The sequence below is a fragment of the Periophthalmus magnuspinnatus genome, chromosome 23 (genome assembly GCF_009829125.3).
Source record: "Periophthalmus magnuspinnatus isolate fPerMag1 chromosome 23, fPerMag1.2.pri, whole genome shotgun sequence".
In the NCBI taxonomy this organism is placed as follows: domain Eukaryota; kingdom Metazoa; phylum Chordata; class Actinopteri; order Gobiiformes; family Gobiidae; genus Periophthalmus; species Periophthalmus magnuspinnatus.
Window position 1 is genome coordinate 16974714 of NC_047148.1, and position 19388 is coordinate 16994101.

Here is a 19388-nt window from a genome sequence, read left to right on the forward strand (position 1 = left end):
GTGAAATTTCGACTTTATTACATTCAATGTTATTACAGCGAAAGACGTAACAGAACTTATGTAATAAAAAAAACATAAGGTAAAGAGAGTGACTATACACAAACCGCATAGTTATAAAATATGTAATGCGTGTTTAACAGTGATGTAAAAGTGACATCAAAAGGCCCATATTCTTTTATAAATTCTCTTCAATAAATGATTACTATTTCATGCACAAGTCAAGTTAAGTTCAACCTTGACAGGATTGCTTTGGAAGACTGAAAATATCTACATGTGCAAGGCATACCCCATTGTTTAGACAAACATGCAGTCCATTCACAACACTTAGACCTGAAGATACACTCTTTTTTTTTTCTGTTTGACCTCTGTAAGAAAACAGATATCAAACGGATATAAAATATAGCAGAGATCTGTTAATGATGTGGTAATAACATGTTCCAGCATGGTGGATTTAATGGTGGGATATATGTGGTAAACAGCTAAAACATGTAACAGGATCCCCACTCTTGGGACTCTCAGTGGGACTATCTTGGTAAAATAAGCTGTGATGAAAAACAGGATATAAAAACATGTCAGTCATGAGCATATAACGGAAGAGATGACCCATATAAAACAGTGTCAACAGGTCTGTATAGTGATACTATACTGTTTGCAGCAGAAACACCACCTACATGCAAAAAGATGTAAGAGTGACAGAACAGAAAACTTTTGGGATACAAAAAATCCCATGCAACATTTACACACCTTTGTACAGGCATGCATTGTCACAGATACACATGCGTTGCATAATAGTGCTATAGGAAAATAAATGTATCCAAAACCATAAAATTTCTTTTGGTATTATTTTTCAGTTTCAAAAAATAAATTTCCTTCCTTCAACAAAACTACTTAAAACACAAAACAGTAGACTATCACGTAAACCACATGTATAACAATTATATAAATAAAATAGGTTATAGTAGCTTTTCTTTTGGTGTATTTCCAAATATTATTTATGGCAGTGGGTTAACTGAGATTAGTCCTTCTGCGTTTGTTGGGGCTTTGTCCAGGCTCCACTTTGAGTTCCCGATACTGCATCTAAGGACACACATATCCACATGTTATGCAAATGATCATTTCCTTAACATATTCACCACAACAGCATATTATTATCAACAGATGATCCACTGAGCAGACTCTTAGTAGGGACAACAGTAGCAGACATTGTACTATCCCAATTTTAAATGTCTCAATATAATATAAGATTTTTTTCTTAATTGTATTTTTTGCAGGATTTGGTACATCTCAACCTTTTACTGGGTCAGATATATTTGGAAGTAAGTTTTAGGCATATTTTTTGACTATGTGTAGAAAAAAGAATAAGTAGACAAGCTTATGGATTTTGAAAGGGGACAATTGTCAAAAATATCATAGATCGGTGTCTAAGTGCAGCTTTTGCTGATGTGTTTCCATCAAAATAGTCTAATAAACCATTGTTAATAATACAATGGAACAGCTACAGTTAGCTTCAGATATCTGTTTGTTGTACATGGTGCAACAAATATAAATAACATTTGATCTACAGAGTATGACCTACCACTTGTACATCTGAGGGCACTCTGGAAAGGAAGTCTAAAAGTTCATTGTTGTCGATCATGTATGGATCCCGAAGCTTCTTTGTAAATTTATTTATACCTGATAAAAAAATATATATATTCTTCTTAAAAACATAACACTGTTTTGTGGCAATGTTTGGGAATATTCAGAAGACTCACCCCATGCGAGCACAAGATATCTCAGCGGTATGAGGTAGAGAAGAATTGTGGCAAAACATAAGGCAGTAATTGCCAACCAAGAAAGAAAAGGCACTGTCCAGTTTATTGTGCTACAATAGGAGCATCAACACAGAGTTAGATCATAAATGTAGATATAACATCAATGAAATTACAAAATACCAACTTTTTGACCCTCTCTTCAAATGAAGCCACTTCATCCAAAGCATTCTGCACACTAATAAATACATCTTGAATTGCATAGAGTTTATCCATAAAGCCTTTGGGCTCTGATTCCTAAAAACACATAAAAGAACAATACTGACTGATTATAATAAATGCATACACGACTTAAGTTACAGTATTACAATACCTTGTCATCTTTGTCTTCCTCCTCATCTTCCCATTCGAACATGGCTTCTACTGACTGCAACATATGGATTAAACCATTAAAAGGTATTTTAAGTACAACAATATATTTGTAAGCATTTTAAAAGCAATAAAATATGATTTAAATGTATTATGTGTTACAGGGATTATGTCCCAGAGCAATAGAAATCAAATTACTTTTTTTTAAAGTTTCATTGGATCAAGTTGGTAATGTGAATGAAAACAAACAAATATTTATTTCTTTTATTCTCATTCATAAATTTTTTTCATGTCATAATTTTTGTACTTTTTTTTTAAACATTTAGTGGTGCATATTCATTTTGTATCTCACCGCGTCAGAAGGGTCCCTGCTCAGGGAGAAGAAGTAATTCCAAATGAGCAGCAGGAGCAGAGCAAATGGCAGCATGTACAGCTCAAAGTTCCACACAATCACCACAAAAAGCTGCCAAGACAGAGAACAAGACATTTGATATTTACAGAAGATAAACATATGTGGTTCATTATACAGCAGCATACCACAAAGGATATGAGGCTTCTCTGTGCAGATTCCCATTCGAAACAGCTGTTGATATAAGTCCCATAACTTAACAGGACCATGATGCACCTCTTCACACGATTAAAGTTCTGCTGCAGCAACTGAGGGGCACAAAATGAAAATAAATTATCACAGGGTGCCTATAAAAATGCATTAAGGTAGTTGCAGGATGTTCTGCAGGATTTTTTGTTTGTATTTCACATACACATAGAAAAAACAAGGAATGTTGTGTTGTGTTATTGTGTTAAAAGGTACAAGCAAAAGATACCTGCTTTGAGACTTTCTGTTCTTCTTCAATGTATTTTTGCTCTGCTGGTGCTATTGTCCTAAACGCTGCCTTCACCTGAGAAAAAAATACAACATTGAATGGAGTAATGATTTATGTTTATTTTTAAATATTAGACACTTACTTTGTTGTAAATCACATCAATCTCCAGGAAGAGAAGGCCTTTAGTTGGTCCAGTTAACTGTTTGTTTTTCAATGCGTACCCCTTTTGTTCACCATTTCGTACCTGCAGAAAACAATATTAGGCTACTTCAGTATTTAAAACTACACTAGAGTGAGTGGTTGCATGACACTTTACTCACTCGTAACAATGGGATGGCTATTTTCCCTAAAAAATCGGCACTTCTGTCTCTGTCTTCATCAAACACAGTGACCTCCAACACTGAGTGGATGTCCTTTACGTTACTGACAACACAAACAAAACCGATAAATGTTTTGTTGAATGAAATACTGATCACCTATCTGACCACACTCTGGAGACTTACAATGTGAAGACCTTGTTCCACTCTGGGTTAAGGTTCTTGTAAACAGTGTGTGTCTGTAATCTGTCATTGTTCAGCTCCAAAACACAGAATGGATCGCTTTTACCTGACAGAAACCACATGTGTCATACGCTGCTACAACCATCTGTCCATCCAAGTGTTAAACTGTATTTACCAGTGACATCTGCAGCCATGAGACCTTCAGCTCTCATTACCTTCACTTGCACAATTCCCACATCTTTCATCTTAGAGAATGACTTCATAGCACCCTTAAGGAGAAGATCATTTATTAATGAGTACTTTCACTAGTATTTCTGTTGACAGTACACTGTTACTTACATATCGTCTGAGTATTTCACTGTACTCTTGGGGATCATCCAGTGGGGTTACTGAAAGATCAGCGATGGACACATGAGTTGAGGCAGTCAGCGTGACCAGAAGGACTACATACCCCCGAGTTTCCTCTAGGGGGAGCTCTAGATGATGAGTTTGCTCCTTGGCAAGAGTGGACAAGTCCAGTTGGCAACTACAGTGAAAAGGGGAAAAACAAAAACAAATACCAACCGGCCGGAAAAAAAAATGTGATAAGTGGAGAGAGATGAGAGGTGAATTATTTTACTTGGAACAGTCTTCCTGAAGATATGAGACAGGCCTCTACTTTGACAATGTTTATATCCAGGCTCAAAACAGTTCTGTTTAGCTGTGCATATGACTGAAAAGTTTTTATTTTGTGCTCTTCTCTTTAAACATTCATTTTATGATGATTATTTGTGATTATTTATGTTTTGGTTTGTTGTATTGTGATTTTAATGTCTTTCTTATTCTGTAAAGCACTTTGAATTACTTTGTGTACAAATTGTGCTATACAAATAAACTTGCCTTGCCTTAACTACAATGGAAATAACACTTTTGGTGACATAAGACATTATAGGACCTATCATGGTAAACATGACTAGACCTATCATGGTAAAGTATTTATTTGAGAAAATAAATACTATCTTAGTTTAACTCAAAGCCATTTCAATCATTGTCTTCCCCGTCCATAGACTCGCCCCACACAAACAACAAAGTTTTCACTGTATGTTTCAGCCACATTAAGGTGACATGATGGTCATAATCTTTGGAACTTTGATGTCTACAATTAATTTCTCCTTCTATAAGAGAGATAAAGGCTGGGTTAATCTGTTTTATTTGCTTTCAGTGAAATATGGAGACTGATTCATCGAAATGCTTCCTCAACAAGCCAGTACAAACCTGTGAATAAAATAACTTACCGTCCAATGAAGTCGTCTCTACGTCCCGTATCCCTGTCCCACACCGTGATCTCCAGCACCTCCCCAGTCTCTTCATACAGGTGCAAATCAAACTGCTCTCTCCACTGCGGGTTCAGAGTCTTTGGCACAGTCTACATCCCCGTATTAAAAAGCAGGTTAAGCATTTAGTTTGAGCCATATTGCGATACAGCAAGGGTCCAACTTTACCTTGCTCTTGTACTTCTGGTGTCCCAGTCTGAACCTGGCATACGGGTCACTCAGTCCATTGGGGTCCATGGGAGTGAGATTTCGACCCTCGATTAACGCGATACTGACGATCCCACGCCACAACTGCGATTTACGGTGCAACTCGGACAGACGCGTGGACTGCTGCTGCTTGTCAACATAGACAGATGAAACATATATCTTAGAACAAGATCTTATCTGTACTTAATTACATGAACAGAGGGTGATGTTTTTTCAAAAAGGAGTAACAGATCTGTCAAACGTGGTTAAACCTATCCTATCATTATTAAAATAATAACAATAAAAATGTCTTCAGTTTTAGGATGACATAATTTTGGGAGAAATGGGAAATTGCTGATCTGTTGCTCACATGTGAAGAACAGCACCATATACCACCAACATCAACAACATGTATATAAAGAAAAATAATGAAAAACTGGGCACATTAACACAACGATGTAACATGCACTGACCACAAAACAAATGGGAGCAGAGTGCACAATGCATGGCTACAACATCCTTTACCTTAGTGGACCGTTTCCAGGATCTCCTGAGCAGCATTGTCTGAACATACATCAAAATTTTTATTCAACTTCATAGGGCCATTATTATGTGTTATGTAATCACTCGAGGGAACCTTATGTCTCTACGGAGGCTATTCAAAGCTCTACACTAAAGCCTTACAATAATAAAGCAGTGCAATTAGAAATAAAATAATATCTAGTTTAAAAGACAATGCACTGTAGATCATTGTCCCAAGTCTTTCTAATACTTCTTTCTGACTATCTCCTGTGTGCTGTGACTGTGCCTCCTCTTCCAGACTGAATCAGCACAGACTGCATATGAATAATTTAAACACTGAATAAAACATTATTTTGAGAGGCTGTATTTAAAGTCTGGGTATGTGCCTCCAGTTAAATATGGGATTATTTAATTTTTGTAATTCAGTGACAAATACAAAGAATACATTAGGATTACAAACTAAAAGGCATGATACGCTGGGCCATAACAACAACAAAAACAAATGAGACAAAGATATGATCCTGTCTTCTACATGCTTTGTCCAAGGCCCAAAATTACACTTATTCCAGCACAGTTCATAGTAATTAAAGCAATTTTGTGTGGTATCTATATATTTCAATGGATTATGGTAAGGATGCTATTATGGACATGCTACTGGACATTTAAAGGACGTCCACTATATTTCTACAACACTCACTTTATTCACATAGGGTTTCCACCGATATGTCTTAAGCTCAAGTTGCTGTTGAGAAAAAAATGTGGCCGAGAAACTGTCACGGTACCGTTTATACAACAAAAACTGTACTATTTGATCTGGTAAAAATTAGATCAATAATCGATATTCTAAAAGTACAAAAATGTGTGGGTAAAGCAACATACCATTGAGTCCCGGCGTTCCTCGAGGGGACTCTCTTTTGGAGTGAGGGTGACATTGAGCTCCAGGCTGCCCAGGTCTTCATCTGGGAGGTGAGGATCCTTCAGTGGAAGTGTGATGGGGATTGTCCTGAAGTGTGGACAGGGAGAGAGGTCTCAATTAACCAGGTCATGTAACTACAGAACAACATGTAAATATATTTTTATATCAAAGTTCAAACACTAATGTACAAGTCTTGATATTACTCCAGGTTAAACTATCTATAATATTACAATTATGTTTTAGAAATCCATATCTGTACATCAAGCCAACTATTAAACATAATGCAAAGATCATATTAATGTGTAGTATCATTATTTTATATTTTGTACACTGTAGACTGCAATATTATAATATATATCTAAAACAGCTTAGTAACAGAAATAGGTCATGTGACTTCCTGTTCAAAACTACAGGACTGACTTTTTTGGGATACCTTCATAACAAGATGACCAGGGATGCACTGATCCAGCTTTGATACTATGACTTTAAGTATCTGCTAATACTCAATATCAACCGATACCAGAGACTGAAAATGGCATTTGTTTTCTTAAAGAAAAATGTACTAGAGATCGACCGATATTGTTTTTTCCATGGCCAATGCCAATACTGATTATTTAGGATCAAGAGAAACCAATGGTCAGTAAGCTCTAGCAATATTATTGGGTTGATATGTAGGTCCAATTTTAATAAATTCTACCCAGATTATCTAATTTGAATTCACTACACACTCTTCCATGACGTTACCCTACTACCTGGATAAGAGAGCAGTGTGCTCTCATATCCAGGTTCAAGTTCAAAGAGGGTACTACATTTTTGCAGTACCCTCTTTGAACTATAGTGTTCAAATAAAACTTTATGTATATACTGTTGATGCATATGGAGATTTAAGGCCACTAGTCGATACACTAAATATCAGCCGGACATATCGGCCAATCGATATATTTCTAAAATAACATGAGAGAAAATGGATTCAAATGCGTTAGCTGTTAGTTATCCTTTTGTATAAATAAAAGTTCAAACATTATGAGACTTTCATGGTCAACTATGACCAGTAAATACTCTTATAACTTCAAAAATATATCAAGTCAGGATATTGGCTGAACCGATATTTGGAAGCCGATACCCAATCCAACAATTTTTTTCTGGATCAGTGGCAATATTCAATACTAATATCAGATCATTGCATTCTTAAGCATGACATGGGGACATGTTCTACCTTTGCTGCTCCAGAGATTCCAGGTGCAGGTAAGCTGAGCCCATGAAATCGTCCTGAAGGCCAAAGTCATAGTCAAAAACCTAGTGAAGATAGAAAGCTGCAATTAACTTTGTGTTGTAGAACAAACAAACAAACAAACATTTATTTACCTTAATATACAAAGGCTCAGATAAAGTATCCAGGACCAAAGTTGTCTTCTCATCCCACACAGGATTCAGGTTTTTGTGGATCGTTTTGCTCTTAAACACTTCTTTACCTCCAAGCTTAAACTTCACATAAGGATCACTGGTGCCTACATGAACAGAGTTTCAGCCGATCGTTGAAATCATTAAAATCAGAGAAAACAAACAGGTTGTAGTGTACCTCCTCTGTCTCGAATGGCCAGGTTGTGACCCCTTTTCAGCTCAATCTCCAGCTTGTACATCCCAGTACTGGGCACTCGATCCTGAGTACTCCCAGCTCCTGCTCCACTGGACGCACCCACCCCCTAAAAACATATACACTGTAGTTACCCTGAGCACTACAGTAGATCAAAACTGATGTATCAGGTATAAATCCAAATAAAGTCACTTACAAATTAAAAATACAAGCTTTTGGTAGAGTCAAAAATGCACCTTTTCTGTTGTGTCTCTATCAGCATCTGCAAACAGCTAACACTGAAATGTCTCATTCAAACTGCAACAAGTCTCTGGAGTAACCACGAACAGGAAATTACATGAGAGCTTCCTTCCAAACACCAAAGTGCTGTTTAGCTTTTAGCTGATATTCTTTCCCTTTATTGCATACACTTTCTGTTAGCACAGTTTGTAACACCTCTGATGCTACTTACCTGCTTTCAATATCTCAACAGTGGTACAGTTTGAACTTTATGCCAATAGTTATACTTGAACAGTGTAAGCTGAAACGATTGTTATCAGCTATTGCAATGGCATATCTTTCGATAATGGGATGATAATGTGTTTCAGATGTACAAATGCATTTGTATCTGTGTGATAGCTGCCCTCTTTGGATGACTAAATCCACTTCAGGTATTAATATATGAATACAATGATCAGACTTTTATTAGACGCACTGTAATTATTATTTCAAAAGACGTAATGACACTAGTATTGATTTTTCAATATAACTATACTTTTTATTTAAACAAAGACATCTCAGAAATCAGTGGTAATGGTAACATCATGACAGATGTCATCTAGGCTCTATGTCACACAAACAGACAGGGAACAGACATTAAATGTAATCCATTCAGATTATCTCTACCATCATGTAAACTGTAGCCTGAGGCAAAGGTGTCTACAGATATGTACTACTCTATTTTGGCACAGGATGGTGATGGTACCTGGCGGATCAAGCTTGTGTGTGCAAACATGCTCACCTACCATAAACACACATCACTGTGTGGGATCCTCATGATCTGACACTATTCTCATCCCTGTACTTTGCCTCCTGATTTAGTGCCACAGGACTTAATCCACAGTAAGCTGCTTGTTAACTTTGGAAGCCCAGTTATTCCTGTAACATAAACGCTGGTCACTCTTGGTGCCATCACCATGAACTCATCACCATGAACTTAATCTTACTATGAGATCACTGCATTTACCTTGTGCAACGATGTTTAATTCAAAGAAAGTAATAATAATAGCCACCTCAGATAATGACAACTGTTTCTGTAAAAACTATTTTAAGTGCAAGTCTTTGTATAACAGACCTTCACATTTCACATTTGAATAAATACTATTACACAGAAGAAACACACGATTTACCATATTGTAGTGACATCCATGCTGCTTTTGAGCTGGTACGCAGACAAACAAAACCTGGCAGTATCACCACATTGTATCTGATATTTATGTGAATCCTTGTTACAGTGCGTTCGACAGCACATGGGCCATAAAAGAGCGGTAGAACTCATATGGTTTCTTCACAGCCACACCACATTGCTCTCTAACATGAAGCTCCAGCCTCAAGAAGATCATTAACATCAATATTGTAGCCAGGACAGACTGCAGTGATCAATACGAGAGCACGAAACACTACACACTGACACATTTAATTCACAACGCCCACAACAGTCCCAAGTGTGAAAAATGCAAGAGATGCCAACTACGTTTCTGCAAGAATTTGTGTCAGCAGGAACAAAAACACTAGAGTAAATGTCTGAAGGGTCATTCAGAGCCAAAGGTGAAATCCAGCCACAGTTTACTCTATTGTTTGTTACAGGCCTGGATAAATTTGGAAGATCGTGCCATGAAAGGTATCAGGTATATTGGTGACAAAATATCTTATATATTAATTACTGCATACAAGAAAGGAAGAGAGAACACTTGGGGAATGCCATGCCTGTACAGTTTCTGTAAAGTTACACATTTATGTAACTGCGGAAATACAAGAGACAATAATACATCCAAATACGATTTTTTTAAATTAATAGGCTACTTATTGAATGTCACCATGCATAACCTAGCATTTTGACAGCAGCCACCAGCACAGGAGAATAAAAGCCCGACAAGGCTGTAATCAGGGCTGCCAGGAAACACTTTATTTGGATTACATTTCCTACAACATACAGGTGATAAAGTCAGTGGCCTCACCAACAGCAGACGTCCACATCTTGAGACCAGGAAAGACTCATCAGCTGCAGTACAGCGGAGCAAGCCACGCAAAGCTTGATGGGACTCTGCCACCGAGGCCTCGCTTACAAAACGATCCAGGGTCAATAACAGCACAGTAATGGTTATACAGACAGAATTGAATAAGGTTCTGAGAATAAGACGATTTAACACGAGAACTATGAGGACAACAGGCAACACCCAGCACAACTCCCCAACACAAAGCTGAAGTCTAGGTCCACACAAACACAGTTAAAATTGTTAAGGAGAACCAGCCGTCATCAGCAGCCATGTGTAAGGAGACTGTGCAGGAGAGGAGTGGGAGGAGCCTGCTGAAATCGTCCGATTGGTTCAGAGCTAATTCTTCAGTGTGTAAGCCTAATGACTCTGGGGTTACAAAGGTGTGAGCATACAAAAGGTGTTAAGTCTCCTCAGGTCACTTTGATTTAGCCTCATTACAGCAGACAGTTTTTATTGGTATGCTATTACTGTAGCCACAGCTGCCCTGAGGGAAGTAGACAATAGAAGTGGCTGCCAAACAACCCTCTCTGACCACTACCAACGCTCAAGCACTCACTAAATATGTATTAGGTAGTAGACAATGTGGGGGTAGTGAACGGGGACACAACAACAGTTTCAATTAGAGCAGTAGTTTTTTAAGACATTTACCCCCTGACACTTTTCATGTTCAGTATCCCCTACACTGACACACTTAAGAAACTGTCTGTGGACACCGCACACGTGATGCAATCTCTAAAAGTTTTTTTTATTTTTTTTTTATTACTGAATTATTATATTGAGTCATGTGCATTGCATTTAGGCTAGCCCCAGAGATCCAAATGATTGCAATTATCATAAAATGAACACAAGATGGCAATTTTCTTTAAACTCATCTCTCTCTACATAACCCTTGCACATTTTCCGTACCCCTTAGCATACCCACACCACAGTTTAGGAACCACTATACTAGAGTCAGCCACTGCTGGCCCACTGTGGCCCCTGGTGTTCCCAGTTGTCTCCCATTCAAGTACTAACAAGGCCCAAACTTCATTAGCTCCTGAGATCAGATAAGATCAAACATTGATGAGATAGTATGACCAGTTTGGCCAAGATGGGGTCAGGACCCCTGGGGGGGGGTAGCTAGGCACACACAACCCAGGCTAGGGTCGCAAGATGACTTGGAAGATATGCCAAAATTATGGTACTGTATTTGATCTATTTTTAACTGATAACAATATATTTTTTGTGGAATTAGGTCAACTAACACCCACTAAGAGTTGTATGAATATGCTAAGTATGTCTCAGGCACCGTGCACACTTAGTGTAGCTCAATAGACCTAGCCTACATACAGAAACTGTAGACTAGTTTCAGTGTAGTTAGCTTCTCCCTTCAGATATAAGGCAGTGTCCAGCAGCAATGGATGAACAGCAAAACGTCTTCACTCCTACAACTTTTTGCCCAGTTGACAGATTTTACTTTTGGCTTTTACTATGTCAACTAAGTTCTAATTAAATACATTTAAACAGATTTTTTTAAGTTTTGCAGACTGAAACTATTATAGATGTGAATTGCATTTTGCAGTGGGGTCCTGGGCAGCTTGCATGGTTATTTTGTGGGTCCCGGCCTGAAAAGTTTGAGAACCCAAGGCCTGTAAGCCTTCGGTTAAACAGTTTATGGCATCTTAGTTGATCAAATAGTTTATTACTCAACAAATTGTTTTATAAGGATTAAGTTGTGCATTTATTCTCTCTTTTTACATACACACACAGAATTTAACAATAATACTTTTCTTTCTGTGCACCTTTTGTCAAATAGTCAATAGCTGAAACTTTTTGTAATGCATATAAACCCTTTTAGTCAAATTTCTTCAGCAAATCACAGCCCATCAGCCTTTTGGGTTAAACATAGACAAGGTTTATAGCTTTAATATGATTTTATGGGCAATGTTGAAACAATCTATAGAGGCACATTTAAGGGAATGGGGAGTGGGATGTGACTCATCATGCAGCCTCACTGTAATGCTTCAAAGTAACAGCCTCGTCCAGCATTGCGGAGAGATGACAGCTGCCCTAAACGGGTTGTAGGCTATTTGTAGGCTGCCCTGTTGAGTGGAGTAGGATGATTACAATAGGTAGGCTCCAGAAATCCAGCATAGGCTTTGGGCTTCACATGAGCAGCCTATAGGGCTTACAGGGCTAGGGTTTATACACCAGTCTTACAGTCTCACCTGTGCGTCTTCATCCTGGTTTTCCAGCTGTGCTTGTGATTCTGGCGCCACAGTATCTCCCTGTCTCTCGGTTGCACCGCTGCCTCCTGGGCACGGAGGCTCCGCCAGCGCATCCACGCACGCAGAGCCCAGGGACGAGCTCTTGTGGTGGCAGTGCACCAGTTGTGCAACAGTGGGCTTGTTCGGGCTGCTGGAGGGGCGCTTTCGGCACGGATACCCGCTGGCTGGAGCGGGATCTAGATCCGCGTCAGAGAACAGCAGGTCCGGCTGCGAAGAGGAAATGACCCGGTCCAAAGCAGCGCTCTGTTTCCATTTAATTTTTTTGAACATCCGCATACCTCGCTCCTTTTTGTCCTCGGACTCTCTTGTTCCCAGTTTTGGGCTGAGCAGCGGTTTGGCTTTGGCTTGAAATTGCTTCCATATTGTGTTTTGTTGGGACGCGCTCTCGCGGTCGTCCCTCTCGCCCCTCTCCATGTCCAAACACGCTGCTGGTGCGTTGTGCGGCTACAGGAGGAAAATCCCACTGTCACGGCTCCCACGGTGTCCACGAGCGCAGAGCTCAGTCCCCGTGAAGACACAAGCTTTGAGGAGCACGGAGCAGGGAATCTCGACCTGCCCCCTACAGAAATATTTACTAGCACAGTGCTCCCGTCACAAAAACAGCGCTCTAGGCACATTATGTGGAACAAGAGACGAAATCCTATACCCCCTACCAAAACTACAGACTCACTACTTTACTTTGAAATCCTTTATTGCAAATATGCCCTTAAACATTGTATAAAATGTCCAGTGGGATTACATGCACTACACCTATTATTAAAATACGCACAATAAATGAATACATTACAAAACATTGTGTGGCTTTTCCCCTGGTTCATTTGTGTTTTACCAAAAAGATACAGCCAGCACAAGAAAATCAATGTCCGTAGGAAGTTTGTGGTAGGCAATCCAAACTAAAAGCACTTTATGTACAGTACATACCATCAACATGTTGAAATGTAGCCTGCTAAAAAATAAAAGTGCAAACAACCAACTTTAAATCCAGGTCATTACAAGACAATCTACTGTGGCCTAACAAAGTGCACCTATGGTCTCATTTACTCACTTGGCTAATGACTGCTTAAAAAAGGACATTCCTACAGGTCTTGCATGCTGAAATGGTAGTAGTCAGTGATTACTATGTGGTGTATATCAGTGTAATAGATTCATTTAACACGAGTCACAGGTCCTGCTCATGCATTTGCTGTTGCATCTTCTGAAGCATCTGCTGCATCCTCTTCAACTGCAACGTCAACACAATACAAACACAGAAGAAGAGATAGATTTAAGAGACGGCTTACATAAGATTACATTTGGGTCATCCTTCCTCATCAGCCTGTGTGTTACATAAACCCCAGTTCAATGCATTATCCACAAGGGGATTATTAAATGTGGTATTGCTGTAAATCACCTCTTCATCTTTCTTCTTGATGAGCTTCTCCGTCTCTACGTCTGGTGTAGACAGAGGCAAAATGGGAATGGGGCTCTCCACTCTATTGTCCGAACTCATTTTACTATAATAAAGAGAAACGGGAATTAAAGCTTGTGTTAACCATAGTTCATAAGGAAAATACACACAACAATGCACTGCAGCACTCTAAACACTGTATTGTTAAGGCAATATAAAAATGAAAGTGCGGAAATGACAATAATACAATAGTACAAATTAGCTCTATGGAATAATAATGACATTTTTAATCAATCTGGCTAATTATAGAAAAGGAAGGAAACTAAATAGAGGATGTAAATACCCTACAGGTTGAGTCGTATTCATTTAAAAGTAGCATTTTAAGTTTGATTGATAATATTCACACTATTCATATTCACCTTGCCATAGTCTGAATGCACTGCGCCCTGTAGTTTTCATAGTGACAGTCGTTGGTTATGTCCTTCAAGTCGTGCATGTGAGTCCTTATTAACATGGTCCTCAGCTTCACAAAGTCACAGTGGGCAGGGTTCTCCACTGTAAACAGGAAACCATTAGCATCGGCAAAGTAACAGACCTTTTGTGATGTGTGATAAGCAGCTTGAGATTTCACTTTCCCTTACCCTCCACAATCCCCCACGGGTACAGCCGGCCTCTCACTCTCTGACCACGGGCCTCCACCACTGTGTTGCTGCCAATCACTGCAAATGGAGTGCTCTCCTACACCACGACAGACCAAGAGGCTTTTAATGTAATATTCATAAAGGCTGAACTACATCACTGGAAGTAAGCACATTTAAGAGACGCCTCACCTTCAGTTCTCTGTCTTGTTGTTTGAATTCTTCATCTTCGTCGGAGTCGCAGTCTGGGAACTGGTAGATCTTTATCCCACATTTATCTATTTCCTCTCTCAGCTGCAAAGCCAATGTGCTCGTTTTAATACAGATCACTGCCCTACTCAAGTGTCACCAAATGAGAGTGTAATCTGTTTAGTCACTTTAAAATAAGAAGTGAAAGTGAATGCACGTCTAATCTTTTATACTCGGGAACTTGATTGTTGCCGCATGAATCTGCCCAGGACAGTATTATACACATTAACTATAATAACCAATTAACTGAAAGTTCTTCCCAGATCATTCAAGACATTTCCAGATGTTATTAGCTAATAGTTAATGTGTGTATCTCTTCATATTCAATAAACCAGTCGTGCAGTTGCAGGTTATACTGTTGCTTGCAGCTTGATACAGCAAATAATCTAAAATTACTACAGATTTTTATATTTTTTGACTACAGAATTTAGATAAATAGTAAAAGAAAAATTCTAAGCTGTCAACTGGACAAAAAGTTGTAGGAGTGAAGACTGAAGATCAGATAGATGTAACGCAGTGTCTGACCAGAACTGAAGAAGTGGCTTGGACGAGCAGCAAAACGCCTTCACTCCTACAACTTTTTTGAACTAGATTTGAATTTCTCTTTTACTATGAATCATACGTGGACGATTGAGGGATTGCACAAATATTTAGACAAAAAAGTGTGCATTATGCAGCTAGTTTTACCCGCTCTTTAAACTTCCTGATCTCGCCGGGGGTCAAACAGTCTGCCTTGGCGATGAGAGGGACTACATTCACCTTATCCATTAGGATCTTCATGAACTCTATGTCGACTGGGCGCAGCCTGTGTGGAAAATGACACTTTATGATACAAATATATAGGGCAAATAGCAAATACAAATGAACTATACAGTGGAGTGCGTTACCCATGTCCAAAAGGAGGTATAAAGTAGAGGCAGCAGTGCACCCTGTTGTCCTGGATGTTCTTCCTGTTCAGACCACTCTCGTCTCTAAAGTATTGCTCAAACTGCTGGTTGATGTAGTCTGTAACTGGCCGCCAACTGGGAAACACAAGGGATGTTTTATTTATTTGCTATGGAAAGTAGGTCAAATCTGCCTCACTAGATATGTTACAGGAGTTCATAAATGACTTATCTTCCACCTTGCACAGCGATTTGAAGATATAATTTGGCTTGGATGACGGGGGAGTAGTAGCAGTCGCTTTCATGATTGTAAAGTGTGTTTGTGGCCACAGGCAGGACACTCCAACCACTTGGCTGCATGAATGTGTTTACCTGACCAGTCAAAACCAAAAAAAAAAAAAAGATCTGTGGGTCTGGAAACACGTCCTTTATTAGAGTTGGGAGTGATTGACAGGTGGATTAACCAATCAGAGAAACGCAAGCTCCATTCAGGTAAAAACAAATATGTCGACTTATGTTTAAAAAAGAGAAAACATAACAGAGGATTGAGAAACAGGGCAGATTTCTACAGAATAAGAAGAAGAACTGAAGCACTAAATTTATACTTATTTATCTGAGGTAAAATAATGTATATATTCCGTTATGAATTATAGAAGAATTTTTAAGAAATGTGATGGAACTGTCCCAAGTTAGGATGGAGGTTTGAGGTTCTTACGGTCCGATTTCAGCCCATTCTGGATTTGAACAGACTAGATAGAAGATAGGACACCACACTGACGAGCGAGTAGATAGGACTCGCTGGTCAAGAAGAAGTGGTGAAGAAGCAGTAGGTGCAAGATTGGCAGTGATGTTTGTGTCACTCCTGAGCGGCAGCGGCTACAGAGAATGAATAATGAAATCTTTAGATATTTCTGTCAGGTATTCTTTCCTCTATGTAAAATGTGCCTTCAAATAAAATAAACTGTATATGTGTTTCTCTGTGTCTCTCGGCTGGCCTGGAGGAGCTGGAGGAAATGTCCGGGGTGAGGGAATTCTGGGAGTTCCTGCTTAGACTGCTGCCCTAGAGACCCGGCCCCGGATAAGCGGAAGATAATGGATGGATGTATATGTGCTCATTTGGCATAACCCTGTTAACTATGGTTACTGTGAAAGTCTGAGGGGAATACCAGGTACCACAGTGGGGCAGCATTGGTGGTGGTGGCACAGATTTTCTGCCTTCCTTTAGGTGCCATGAAAGGCGCTATATAAATCCAATGCATTGTTACTATTGTTATTATTTATTATTACCATTCAGTGTTGTTGACTGCATCTCCAAACCCCGGCGTGTCCACTATCGTCAGTTTGAGCTTCACTCCCTTCTCTTCAATGTCCACTGTGTGCTTGGTGATCTCCACGGTCTGACTAATTCGCTCTTAATGAACAGATAGACCTTGTTAGTTTAATTTATTTTGCACATACTTGCACTTTAAGAGACATACAACTCACCCTCTGCGTTGAGAAGTTTACGATCTTTATGCAGATCTGTCAGGAACAAGCTGTTTACTAAGGTGGATTTACCCAGACCAGACTCACCTAGAATACAAACATGGCCAAGATATTAAATTCAGTTCAGTTTTATTTATATAGCACATTTAAAATACAACTTAAGCTGGTCAAAGTGCTTCACATAAACAACAATAAATAAAAACAGATATATAACAGAAGATATAGACAACTTAACACTTTAGGTCTCAGTAAAAGCCAAAAAGAACCAAAATTACACAAATTTGGAACCGTTACGTCAAGTCTGGGAAAGGCCATACCAAAAACATATGACTAAATGATTGATTTAACTGTAGATGTTGAGTATATTTCACAAAAACATTCAAATTTATGACCACTTCAGTTGTTTTTACCTGCAACCATGAGTGTGAAATCAAATCCTTTTTTGACTGACTTCCTATGCAGTTGATTGGGCAGTGATGCAAACCCAACATACTCCTTTTCCTAAAAAAAACACACACATTTATGGGAGTCAGTGAATACAGTTTTACTGCAATTAGTTTTAAACCTTAGTGTTACGTTTGTCTAAAGAAGAAAAGGTCAAATATTCATCTTTCAGTTTGACAGAAAAGGGACTGGAAAATAATTTAAAGCTCAAATATTATATCTGTCTTCGTTTTAAGTTTATTTGGATAAAAGTAAAATGCATTTACGATAAAATGTGGGATACTGTAAATGGAGAAAAGATTTCCAGTAAATAACTACAGTTGTTTAAAGCAGAATAAATCAGTGATGTAAGATATTAGATTGGATTACACTTCATGCAAATTCTTTTTTACATTGTGTCTTGTGAAGCTCTGATAAGATGCACCCACACACAATTCACAAAAATACACCAATCCAGACTGTTGATGCGTCTGTATTCTGACTCAGCCTGAGCACTGCTGTCCAACATGACACGGTGGAAGGACCACAAATGAGAAATGAGACTCAAGAAAAACGTAGACATGGTTCTGCCTCTATTAAAAACTTAACCCAAATTGCCATTGCTAAGTTAATGTGCATCTTTAGTCTGTCTGGATATAGTATTTTATTCCAAATCCCATTCCTAACACAATTATCTCCACCATATCCATCAACTAGTAAGAAGTGGAGTGAATACTATCATAATGGGAAAAAAATATGAATAAATTACTATTCCAAGTTGTTATAAAGAAAATAAGAATGGCATTGTATATTCATAATTAGTCTGAATACAAATGTTGTGTTATGTTATGCTATGTGCATATGAAAACAGCAGAAATAGCTCTACAAGATCAATTACAATAGGCAGTTATATTAGCTGATGCAGTTTATATGTGTATCCTAAATTAGGCTACTAATTACTATTTGAAAGCTAGGGTTTAATGCAAACCCATGCAACCAAGAAAGTGGCCTACCTCATGATCTTCTGGGCCATAAAGTCACATTCCAGGAGAAAGCAGCGGTTCATCGAGAGAGAACACCAGCCACGTCCCAGCATCACAGACAGAAGCACATCCGTTTATAAACAATAAGGATCATTTCAGATGACGAGAAGCACGTGAGACTTACCTGCTCGGGGCGCACGGCTCCTGTACCTGCTGCCAGACATGTTGGAGACAGTGGGTCACAAACGCGTCCGAACTAGTGGAGGAAAGGGGCGGTTCGGTGAGACAGGGCTGTGGTGTCTTGATGCTCAGTGCTCACAGCCAGCGGCCCGTAGAGCAATGGACTCACACGTGCAGAAAATAATCTCTTCACATAACAGTTAGCATCCCCTGTAGCGTTTTTGGACCAAAGCCTCTCACGACAAGTGGAGCGGACCGTGATTTTTATTTACGATGAACAAAAGAACAGCAGTTCAGCGAAGACGCCACTAGAGGGAAGTGTTACACCACTGTTTAGACACAAACAAGTGACCCAGTTTATATCCATCCATCCATCCATCCATTTTCTTCCGCTCATCCGGGGCCGGGTCGCGGGGGCAGCAGTCTAAGCAGGGACTCCCAGACTTCCCTCACCCCGGACACGTCCTCCAGCTCCTCCGGTGGGACCCCAAGGCGTTCCCAGGCCAGCCGAGAGACATAGTCCCTCCAGCGTGCCCTGGGTCTTCCCCGGGGCCTCCTCCCGGTGGGACATGCCCAGAACACCTCCCTAGGGAGGCGTCCAGGAGGCATCCTGAGCAGGTGCCCGAGCCACCTCAGCTGGTTCCTCTCAACGTGTAGGAGCA

General features: G+C 39.4%; 2 protein-coding genes across 13 annotated transcripts; both read right to left on the bottom strand.

Moving 5' to 3' along the window:
- Positions 1 to 12970, bottom strand: mctp1b (multiple C2 domains, transmembrane 1b). Of its 12 annotated transcripts, none has more exons than XM_055231940.1 (22): positions 12489 to 12970; positions 7961 to 8084; positions 7747 to 7889; positions 7598 to 7677; positions 6345 to 6468; positions 6163 to 6207; positions 5469 to 5507; positions 4926 to 5093; positions 4719 to 4849; positions 3784 to 3970; positions 3620 to 3713; positions 3448 to 3550; positions 3265 to 3367; positions 3087 to 3188; positions 2945 to 3019; positions 2658 to 2777; positions 2473 to 2583; positions 2125 to 2178; positions 1939 to 2048; positions 1755 to 1864; positions 1577 to 1674; positions 565 to 1077 (listed from the first exon to the last, which is right to left on the bottom strand). In XM_055231940.1, the coding sequence occupies exons 1-22, from the start codon at positions 12909 to 12911 to the stop codon at positions 1006 to 1008; spliced, it is 2616 nt and encodes an 871-aa protein (XP_055087915.1). In that variant the 5' UTR covers positions 12912 to 12970; the 3' UTR covers positions 565 to 1005. The 12 variants fall into 12 exon arrangements, with proteins under 12 accessions (XP_055087911.1, XP_055087910.1, XP_055087915.1 ...); XM_055231933.1 differs by lacking the exon at positions 12489 to 12970 and adding an exon at positions 8172 to 8264 and having other exon boundaries at positions 569 to 1077; positions 4926 to 5087; XM_055231932.1 differs by lacking the exon at positions 12489 to 12970 and adding an exon at positions 8172 to 8264 and having other exon boundaries at positions 569 to 1077; positions 4926 to 5090.
- A 203-nt stretch (positions 12971 to 13173) lies between these two features.
- On the bottom strand, positions 13174 to 19001 carry septin5b (septin 5b). Its single transcript, XM_055231450.1, has 11 exons — positions 18720 to 19001; positions 17551 to 17641; positions 17141 to 17227; positions 16943 to 17066; positions 15659 to 15793; positions 15459 to 15576; positions 14715 to 14816; positions 14526 to 14622; positions 14304 to 14439; positions 13888 to 13990; positions 13174 to 13719 (listed from the first exon to the last, which is right to left on the bottom strand). The coding sequence occupies exons 1-11, from the start codon at positions 18768 to 18770 to the stop codon at positions 13657 to 13659; spliced, it is 1107 nt and encodes a 368-aa protein (XP_055087425.1). The 5' UTR covers positions 18771 to 19001; the 3' UTR covers positions 13174 to 13656.
- Positions 19002 to 19388: the final 387 nt, after the last annotated feature.